General features: G+C 49.1%; 1 protein-coding gene across 2 annotated transcripts in view; it reads right to left on the reverse strand.

The window, feature by feature from the left end:
• Window positions 1-10,947, reverse strand: part of FGD5 (FYVE, RhoGEF and PH domain containing 5) — a 104,228-nt gene that overhangs the window by 7,783 nt on the left and 85,498 nt on the right. For both annotated transcript variants that reach the window (XM_006907169.3, XM_025043657.1), the window contains exons 12-17: window positions 8,353-8,436; window positions 5,879-5,958; window positions 3,568-3,667; window positions 3,068-3,205; window positions 2,481-2,610; window positions 1,510-1,640 (exon numbers count right to left, since the gene is read on the reverse strand). In XM_006907169.3, the coding sequence (XP_006907231.1) occupies window positions 1,510-1,640; window positions 2,481-2,610; window positions 3,068-3,205; window positions 3,568-3,667; window positions 5,879-5,958; window positions 8,353-8,436 (663 nt within the window). The remainder of the gene's footprint in view (window positions 1-1,509; window positions 1,641-2,480; window positions 2,611-3,067; window positions 3,206-3,567; window positions 3,668-5,878; window positions 5,959-8,352; window positions 8,437-10,947) is intronic.

Here is a 10,947-nt window from a genome sequence, read left to right on the forward strand (position 1 = left end):
AATATGGCAGGGGAAACCATTTCTGTGACCTCCCTTTCTGACAGGTGCTTGGGGGCAGCATTTCTGTAGACTTTCTCATGGGGAGCAGGTCTTACTGCTGAGGTGGATTTTCTAAGAGAAGGGGAGAGGGTGGTGGGAGACTGGGGACACATTTCTCTGGGGGCCACTGCAGATCCCACTGGGTTTTGGATAATAAAAAGGTGGTCACTTTGGGCAAAAGTTACCAAGGGGCTGGCTGGGGTAGATCTGCATGGCACCAGGATCAGAGCAGCCTGACTCTAGAAGAGTAAGAGCAGTGGTTCTCAAACTCTGCCCCCACGGAACACTCAGGTTCTATGAGCTCGACTCATGTAGACCACCAGCACAGTGGACGTGAGATGGTGAGCTTTTCTCGATTTGTGGAAAGGCACTAGTTAAAAAAATGATGGGACAACCATACAATGTAAAATAAAACATGTGAGATCTACATCTATGAGCAAGTGTGAAATAATACCTAAGAGAAATTAAGTGAGAAGACTCAGTGTAATATGTTATCTTTTGGGTAAAAAAAAAAAAAAGAGATCTGTGAATGTACATCTTTATTATGTATATACATTAAAATTGCTGGGAGGATCCAGAAGAAACTTGATGGTGGCACCTCTAGGGTGGGTGGGACTGAAGGAGTTTGGAGAGGGAGAGAAACTCACTTTTCATCATATATTCTTGTGTGTATTTTGAAAAAAATTTTTTTACTATGTATGTGTCATTTCCAAGATTTTTAAGATGCAAAAGGGATTAAGTTAATGTGTAGAACTGTATCCATTAAAATTTTTCATTCCTTAATACTTTTTTAAACCTTTGCCACCTGCTACTTGATAATGAATATTAATGAAAAAACTTGGAAATAACTGGTCACACTTCTTTCGACAGCTTGTATATTCATGACACACTTTTGTTTATGGTTGTGATTAGAATTTAGATGTATAAATCTGTTCCCATTTGCAGGATGGCATTGAGATTAGCCAGTCCTGAGGTGTCCTGCAAAGAGTGCCATGGCCTCCAGGAAGCTCACCGCCAGAGCCCATCTGGGACCCTCAGGGTGAGAAGAACAGCCTAGAGAGCTTGCCATGGGAGAGCTGAGCCAGGGCTGAAGCTGCTGTAGTTGGAAAAGCCCCAGTGACCTGTGCAGTACCCTTGGGTACTAGGTCTAGGCTATGGGGCAGGAGAGCTAGAAAAGAAAAAAGAGACAGAGTTGGATGGGAGAGGTGGAGAGAAGGATGCGAAAGACATCTCCTAACACCATCTACAACCACTTCAGGTCTTGCCCTCTGCCACCATGCGGTGTCTTCTTGGTCATGACTAGGAAATAGGCACTGCTCTTGTTTGTCCTCGTAGCCAGAATGTCTCCCATCAGGGGTCCTCTTTGTCCCAAAGAGGTGGGGCAGGGGAATCTGACCCTGTCCACTGAAGATGATCATGAAGCCTTCCAAATCTCCTGCCTCTCCATGTAGGCAGCCCCACCTGCCTTACCTCGGTCAGGGCCGAAGGGACTTTCTTTTGCTTCTTGAAGGTTGAGGGGTTGATGTTGTGGAAGACGGATGAGAAGGCACTGCTCGAAAAGCGGGGAGATGACAGGGGGAAACTCATGCTCACGGGCCGCTCTGTAACCAAAACGAGTCGTGGGGGAGAGGTGAGTGTCCACATGGCAGGCGCGCATCTTGCTTTGGCACGCCACTTCCTGTAAATCAGAGCTCTAGGTCCCTCCCGAGATGGGAACTAGCCTCCCATGGGGTTTAAGTGTGGCCAGAAAGATGGCCATACTCCCTTCTGCCCACACAGAGGCCCTGGGGGTTGGGAGGGAAGGCTTTTCCTGGATGCTGGCTATCTCCTCTTCTCCAGGTCCCAAGGAGGCTGGGGTTGGGCTGTCTTCTCTGATGGCCTCAGTGGCACCACGGAGAACTCTGGTTTTAGGCCCAGGATATACCTGCTTTCCATCCGGCCCAACTCTGCTTGAGCAAAGTCTGTCCCTGAGCACAGTCTCTCAAGAGCCAGCTCAGCATCCTCAGGAGCCTTTATCAGAGGGCCCCCAGTCCTCTCCTGACCCAGAACTCCTCTGCTGTCCATCTCACAATTCTTATCCCAAAAAGGGCCCACAGAACATAGGCCTACAGAACAATCTCGAAAAGAAAAGAAGGCTGCTATGATGAAGTTAACATGAGCACCTCGCTTACTGTTCCTGTCACTGAGAGGCACTGACACAGCCATTTCCCAAACTTGGCTGCCTACAGAACTCTTCTTCTTTTAGGAGCACCTATCAATTTTCCACAGAACCAGCATTTGGGGAAATGATGACCCAGGTATAAATTTAACCCCCCGGCTCCTCCTTGTGGGTCGCTTTTGTTCTAAGCCTTCCCAGGAGAGTGGCTTCAAGCACTAACCATGGACCAGGGAGAAGCCCTGTGGGCCACCTGGAAGAAAGGTGAGGGTGGTCCCTAGGTTACCTCTCATCAGGCCTGGGATGTCCCCGCCCCTCTTCTTCAGCTCCCCGTAGCAGCCGTCGCAGACCTTGGCCATCCGGTCCTTGAGGTACTTCAGAGGGTACTTGTTTCTCGAACAGTTACGGCACACAATCTGCAGGCCCAGATGGGGACATGTGTCAGAGTGTTTCTCACCATCTTGGCACGTGCAGAGGGCCAGCATCCTCTCCCCTCTGTCTACCTGTCCCTTTCCTCCTCCAGGGACTGTGTTGGGTCCCCCTGCTTTTCCAGGGCAGCTGCAGAGTTTCTGTGGAAGAGCTTATCTGTTTTTCTGATGAGCCCTTAACCATGACAGAACAGTTTCTCTCCAAGGATAATAACCATGTATGGTACGATTTTCTTTGGAGAGTGTGGTGGTGTCATGGAAGAGGCCTGGGATTTGGAACTGTGGTTTGAGGACATCAGTAAAATGAGGATTAATAATTCCTACCTCTCAGGGTTGGATTGAACATGCCTCACTCTGGGCTGGCCCGCAGTAACTGCAGAATGCCCCTGAATCCCCACCCCATGCCACCCCCATGCACACACTCCCCCTGGAGAGGGCGACTCACCTTGCCACAGGCGTGGCAGTGATGACGTCTCAGGGTGAGAGAAAAGTCGCAGCCGCAGTTCATGCACATCATAACGTGTGTGACAGGCACCAACGTGGGGGGCCTCTCCCCCAGGCTGACCCCCAGCCTCTCCCTTATCTAGAGCAAAGGAATGGGGTGAGCAGTGTGGTCAGGAGACCTGCTGGATGGGAGCCCCCTTTCCTGTATGAGGTGTGTATGTGAGTGGGGCAGGGTGAATTCTAATTCTATGACACGCCACCCTGACCCCACACACATACATCCTCTAGGAAGCGGATCTTGGGTTAGAAACAGAGCCAACTGGAGGTGCTGTGCCTTGGGTTGGGGTTGCACAGTGACTACCCTTTAGTCGGGTGGGAATTTGGTAGGGAAGGGTGGGAGGAGGAGGTGCCCTGAGGGAAGGAGCTGTAAGTCCTCCTGGGTGTGTGGCCTGCCCAGGGCTGTGTGGCTGGTGTTAGGTGGGTCCCAGGGCCCCCACTCACCTCCACGCTGTGGTGGAAGGCAGCCAGAGCCTGGGCCTTGTAGTCTTCAGGGAGGGCTCTGCTCAGACAGCCATGCCACTCATCCCGCTCTGCACAGGAGCTGTGAGCGTGAGCTGGAGTGAGTGAAGGTGCACGAGGGGACCAATTCCCTGTGGCCCCTGCCCCCACCCCCAGGCCTGAGCCTCTCGAGTCTGAAATACCACTAACAAGTGCTGGCTACCTGCCAGACAAGCCTAGGCTTGTACCTCAGCACCTCCATCTGCCAGTGGGGCAGCCAGGGCATGCTGCTGTCCCCAAGGCCGCTTTTTCACCTGTAACATGAGAGTGTTGACACTCTTCCTTGGACTCAAAGGGCTTCTGTGAGGATGAAATGACATGTGGGATATGGACAGACTTTGTCAATGCAAACCAAAGGGTGTCAGGGAGACTCTGAGGGGCCCACACTTCAGGAGGATGGGTGGGCAGGGGGCAAGGGGAGAAGGATAGACGGAAGTTGGCAAAGCCAAGGTCCCAGTCTCTCCAACTGCCTCCACACTTTCCCACAGAACTTCCCAGACACTCACTCATCCAACGAGTTTACTTCCCCTTCCCAATTCTGTGCGTGGCAGGTGTTCTGCATGCTGATAGCCACTGGGGGCCTGAAGCAGCAGCAGTGTGGAAATTCTCACAGGGCCCACTAGGTGTCATTCCCACACTGCACTAAGTTTGCAGCCTCAGCCAGAGAAGGGACTAGTTTGGCCCGGGAGGGAGAAAGGGTGGCAGCCAGCCAGATGCCACGTCACTAAAAGGAGATGTATGGTCCTGCTGTCTCCTGGAAGCTTAAGTGTAAAGTATCTGTGTTAGCAGTAATGTTACCAGTCTGTTAGTGACAGTAGCTTCTTGAGGCCCCTGGCCCAAGGGCAGTGCTCCTGCCTAAGAGATGGGCAGCCCCACCTGAAGGGCTGAGCTTGGCCTGTCATCATCCTCACCTTGTGGCTGGGCAAATGGAAACCATACTCTGGGTCTCCTCATGTCCCTGATTTTACCTAGAGATGAGGGGAGGAGAGGCCATGGAACCCAGCCAGACATCACCTCCTTAAGGAAGCCTCCCTTCACTTTCCTAGATGGGGTGGTCTTTCCTTGGAATTTTCAAGGCTTCTTCTACCCCTCAGGCAGTAGATAGTAGTAAATAAGTGCTCTGGGTCACATGGTCCTGCATTTGAACCCTAGTTCTGCCTCACATGGCTGTGTGACCCCTTCTCTAGGCCTCAACTCCCCATGCATAGGAGAAGCTGCAAGGTCCACCTCCGTGGGTGGTGCTGAGGGTCAGAGGAGGGGCCTGAGAACCATCCTGTGCCCAATGCATTTTACTTTTGTCATCATAACATACAGTTATGTTCTGCACTGTAACCAGTTCACAACTCTCCTACCCAGAACGTGGGCTCCTCCCAAGGAAATAGAAGCTTAAATCATTTGTGTCCTGAGCACAGAAGTGGGCCCTGAGGAGCAGTTAATAAAAGCTTAATGACCAAGTGCATCTACAAAACAGCACGTGGGTCGGTGTGTGCACATCCCACGTCACATCCAGAACCTCCACCTTACACGAAGGGCACTGCTGCCACCCCAGGGTTATGCACTACCTGAGAGGGAAGACACACAAGCCTTGGGAACCCTGTCCCACCTCCACCATGCCCAGTGCGGCCCTGGCAGGAGCCACACCTTCCTGGTTTCAGATGCAAGCTGGCCTTGCCTTGAGAGAGGGCGGGTGGTGGGGAAGGGGGATGCTCCGCCTAAAGCCAGGGATGGGGGATCCCTGGGCAGCCTGAGGGCCTGGAGAAAACACACATGGTTCTGAGAGAAAGGCCGCACCCTAAACCGGGGAAAGGGAGATGATAAATGCCCACTCATTATTTTTCTCTCCAGACACGAAAGCCTAAGAGCAGACATTTTATGAACTAAGGTGCACAATGCACTTTTTTTACTCGCGTTAACTTTTCATGTTGCTGTAAAGACCCAATAATCTGTAGTTTTACAACCATAAGATTTATTGTTGTTGTATTTTTAAAACGAGCTCTAGAAACCCCTAAAATTCTATGTAAAATTTTATGTGCGTGCATATTTTTGGGGAGGAGAGAGCCATAGTTTCATCAGATTCTCAAAGTGGTCTGTGATCCAAAAAAAGGTTAAGAAATACTGAAAAGAAAAAAAGTCCTTTGAGTCAAAGGGTGGCAAATTAAAAAAGAAGACACACCCAGCCTTTGTTATTCTAAACTTTCCCACCTGTAAAACTGTCCCTTTATCCCCAGGTCCTCCCTCTTCCCACCTCCCATACCTTGCAGATAGAATTAGGCAGGACACAGAAGTCTCGATCTTCAGAGCATAGGGCACTTTCTCCATCACAGGGCGGCTGACCTGGAAACCAACATATGCCCCTCAGCGCAGAGACAGGGAAGAATCACCAGACTGGATTCTTCTCCTGGTCCTGCCACTGCCCCTCCCTGAGCCTGAGCTTCCTCAGATGCACAGAGACATAGAGTGGGGTGTGTGTGCGCGTGTGCGCGTGTGCGCGTGTGCGTGTGCGCGTGTGCGTGTGTGTGCATGTGCACGCATGTGTGTGTATGTGAGTGATGGGGGGCCTGGATGCTGACTCTGACTGACTCCATGGTCCTTGGCCACCACCCACCCCCAGGAAGTCTATGAAGCATCCCTCTCAGGACCTAGCCTCTAGGAGTACCATCCTGCTGCACAACTACCTGATCAGTGACTACTTTTTCCTACTCCCTTGTCTAACTGGCTCCTCAGTGGAACCTTTGGTTGAAAAGTGAACAAAGGTCCTCACTGAGAGAGCTGCTTCTTTCTTTCCTTTTCTCATGTAAAACAGCCTCTAGGAGCCAGAAAGGCCCCTTATGGCTCTCCTCTCATCTCAATGTTCCCCTCTGTGACCCCATCACCATACTGAGCCAGAATTAATTTCCTAAAACCTCCTGCTCTCAAGAGTTAAGCCCTCAAGATTCCCCATCAGCTCCCAGCCATTCCTGTTATTCAGGATGAAGTTACACTGAGTTAGGCCACACATCACCCGGCCCCCTTCCTTCCTGTCTTTCCGCCCTCACTCACGAGACTGTCCAGCTGGGCTGGTATCTCTCTTACATTTGTTTAAGAAATATTTGCCACTTGCACAGATATATGCACCCTCAAGTTCACTGCAGCATTATTCACTATAATCAAAAGGTGGAAGAAACCCAAGTGTCCATCCATGGACGAAAGGACAAACGAAATGTGATATATACACACAATGGAATATTATTCAGTCATAAAAAGGAAGGAAACTGACATATGCTACTATATGGATGAACCTTGAGGACATTATGCTAAGTGAAGTAAGCCAGTCACAAAAGGACAAATACAGTTATATAAAGTGTCTAGAGAAGGAACCCTCATGCACAGCTGGTGATGGTAAATTGATGCAGCCACTATGGAAAACAGTATGAAGATTCCTCTAAAATTAAGAATAGAACTATAATATGACCTAGCAATTCCAATTCTGGGTATTTATCCAACGATATGAAAATGCTAACTCAGAAAGATAGCCGCACCTCTATGTTCATGGCAGCATTATTTACAATAGCCAAGATGTGGAAACAACCTAAGTGTCCATCATTGGTGAATGGGTAAGCAAAATGTGGTATATTCATAAAATGTAGTATTAATCAGCCTCAAAAATGAAGGAAATTCTTCAATATACTATACCACAGATGGACCTTAAAGACATTATGCTAAGTTAAATAATAATACTGTATTATTCCATTTAGAATAATAGAAATTACGAAGACAAAAAGTGGAATGGTAGTTGCCAGGGTCTGGGATACAGAGGACAGATCGGTGGTTATCAGAGGAGACGGGGCTTGTGGGGAGGATGGAAGGCGGAAAGGAAGTCAGTGGCACGGCGATGGATAGTAACTAGACTTTTGAAGGTGATCGCTTTGTAGTGTGCACAGATATCAAATTATAATGTTGTACACCTGAAACATATAATAAAAAATTTTAATATATAAAAAATCATAATCAAAATAGAATGGTGGTTGTCAGAGGCTCGGTGAGGGGGCCATGGAGAGTTAGTGTTTGATGGGTATGGAGTTTCAGTTTGGGAAGATGAGAAAGTTCTGGAGATGGATAGTGGTAATGGTTGCACAACAGTGTGAACGTACTTAATGCCACTGAATTGTATACTTAAGAATGGTTAAAATGGTACATTTTATGTATATTTTGCCACAATTTAAAAAATGTACCAAATACCCACTTATTTTCTCCCTCCAAGCCCTTGCTTACAAGTTTTCCTCCTCCCTTCCTTTTCTCCCTTCCCCATCTGTCCACATATTATCCACTCTAAGGCAGGGGTCCCCAACCCCCAGGCCATGGACCAGTACTGGTCCGTGGCCTGTTAGGAACCGGGCCGCACAGCAGGAGGGGAACGGTAGGCAAGTGAGCAAAGCTTCCCCTGTACTTGCAGCCGCTCCCCACACTAGCATCGCTCCCTCAGCTCCACCTCAGATCATCAGGCATTAGATTCTCATAGCAGCACTGGTCCCTGGTGCCAAAAAGGTTGGGGACCGCTGTTCTATGGGACTCGGCTACCCTCACCCCACTACCTACAGCATATCCCATAACGTAACGTAATGCTGTCTCCTCGGGGCTCCCTCTTCCCAGCTGGTCTGTGAGCTCGTAGAAGCAGGGATGTTGTCTCCTCTTTGCTTTGGGTCTGCCCTGGCCCACCCCAGCCAGAGTGCCTATCACTTAGGCGCTTACCTTCATGCTGGCCACCGCCAATGTGTTCTTCAGCCGGTACTTCCCATCCTTCTGGGGATATGTGTACAGGAGCACATCACTCATCTGGAGAAAAGGAAACCTCATCAGCTGTGTCTTGGTTCCAGAAGGCTGCACTGGCCTTCTGTCCTGGAGGATCCCTGAGCACTGGTGCAGAGGTATCCTGCATTCCCCAGTGATCCCCGCAAGAGAGCAAAACCACCCGGGGCTAAAACAGGAGCCCTTCCCCCACAATTCTACTTGCCAGTAAATACTCTAGAGAAATATAAGCAGTGGCCACAAAAAGTCAAGTACAGGGATGTGCACAGAGGTATTATTCATAATAGCCAAATAGTGGAAACAACTCAAACATCTATCAACAGGTGAATGGATAAACGAACTGTGGTGCCTCCATACTGTGGAACACCACACAGCAATCAAAACGAATGAACCAACGATACATACAATGACATGGATGAATCTCGAAACATGCTAAGAGAAAGAAGTCAGACACAGAGTACACATTGCTTGATAACATCTATGTGTGAAGTTCCAGAACAGGCAAAACTAATCTGTAGTGACAGAAACCAGGTCATTGGTTGCCTGGGACGGGGGTGGGGGAAAGTGACCGTTAACAGGCAGAGAACTTTCTGGGGGGCTGGAAGTGTTCTATATCTTGACCCAGAGAGTGGTTACATGATGATATAGATTTGTCAATACACACTGACATGTACACTTAAGACTGATGCATTTTACTCTATATACATTAAGCCTCTATAAAGCAGAGTTAAGGAAAGAAGGAAAAGAGGGAGGAAGGTTCTTGACGATAGGGAGCTGGTGGGTCCTGTTTACTGCTATACCTAAAGGGACCTAGTAGGTGCTCAATATTTGTTGAATAAACAACTGAAGCTCCCCACCCCCATGCATAGTAGACAGAGAGAAATGTAACGAAAGTCACTTCACTTCCATAGAAGAGAGGGTTTATGTTTGGCTAAAAGGTTTACAGTTTGAAAAGATGACGTCACACTCTGGGTGGTCCGTGGGCTATCAATCCTGACCCTGTTCTATGGCTGCTGTGTGACTATGGACGAGCTGTTTCCTTCTATAAGCCTCAGCTTCCTCAACTGCGATTTTAGGGCCATCTCTGCCCTTACCTCATTATGGATGCTCAGAGAATGGCCCCGAGCGAGCCCTCTACACATGGAAGACAACATAAACTAGGGGCGTTATGAGAACTTAACTGGACATGGCATCAGGGGTTTGAAGCAGGGTGAGAACTCAGGACTAACACTTCCTCTCCCTGTAGACAGAGTCTGATGAGAGAACAGAATGAATGAGTTTTCGTGCTATCAGTTCTTGGCCAGGACACTGACCTGCTGTGTGACTCCAGGCAAACCCACTGTCTCTGGGCCTCATTGTCTCTAACTGGAGCTGGAGTAGACCAGAGCCAACAAACATTTTTATAAAGGGCTAGGTAGTAAATATTTAAGTCTCTTTGGGTCATATAGTCTCTGTCACAACTATTCAACTCAGCCATTGTAGACCCAAAGCAGCCACAGATGATCTATAAATGAATGCGTGAGGCTATGTTCCAACTGAACTTTATTAACAAAAACGGGTGGCATGCTGACTCACGGAGTAGGGGAGCCTGCAAAGCCCCTTCTGGCTTTGCTCTTCTAATACTGACATCCATTGGACACTCAGTGCTAGGTGCTGGGCGAAGCACCTGACAAGAATGACTTCAGTCCATGCCCCTAACGACCCCATCCGGCAGGCACCATCATTATCATCTCCATTTCACAGAGGGAGAAACTGAGGCACAGACTGGCTAGACAACCTGCCTAAGGTCACAAAGCTCACAGGTATGCCTCTGGTATACTCAGGTGCGGTGTGTTGGAGTGGCCACACAGTGGGTCCCGACCCCATCTGGGGACAGTGACCAAACCCCAGCACAGAGCCTCACTCATGGGCCCACTCTGAGGAACTCGCCTGCATCACTTACCAGAGCAGTCCCAGCCATTTTGTGGCTGCCCCTTGAGCACCTGCTGCCATGGCAACTGCCATTAGCACCCTGAGGTTTTATGATGGGTTCAGGACCAGGCTGCCTCCTAATTGGTCCTCCTTTCCTCTTCAAAGCTGTGCGTTTTACAGCCCCAATTTGGAGGAAGGAAGAGAAATTCTTCACGGAGGAGTAGGGGGGGAATTTCTCACAACAATGAGCCTTAGTGGGCAGCCCCATCCAGCACCTGGAGCTGGGAATCTCTTCAAAGCATCTCTGAAACCCCTGGGCATTGGTGGGCAACCGCCCTGAATTTATTCTAAAGTTAAGATTGTTTTATGAAACAGGCACCGTATGAGGAAGAAAATTTCTTCCTTCAGTGTTTGTCGTGGTGTCCTGGCTCAAAAACCTGTGTGATCATGATCCTGCCATCTATCCCTCCGGTGGATATTATTAATACCTACTTAGTGGAGGATCCTGGGCTGAGACAGAGAGAAGAAGGGGACCTAGGTTCAGACCCTTCGAGGGCTTGTGAACTAATAATGACAAGGAATATAAGAGACCCAGGAATTTCGTCATCAGTGAGTGAGAGAGGCTAC

This window comes from Pteropus alecto, unplaced genomic scaffold (assembly GCF_000325575.1).
Source record: "Pteropus alecto unplaced genomic scaffold, ASM32557v1 scaffold92, whole genome shotgun sequence".
NCBI lineage: Eukaryota > Metazoa > Chordata > Mammalia > Chiroptera > Pteropodidae > Pteropus > Pteropus alecto.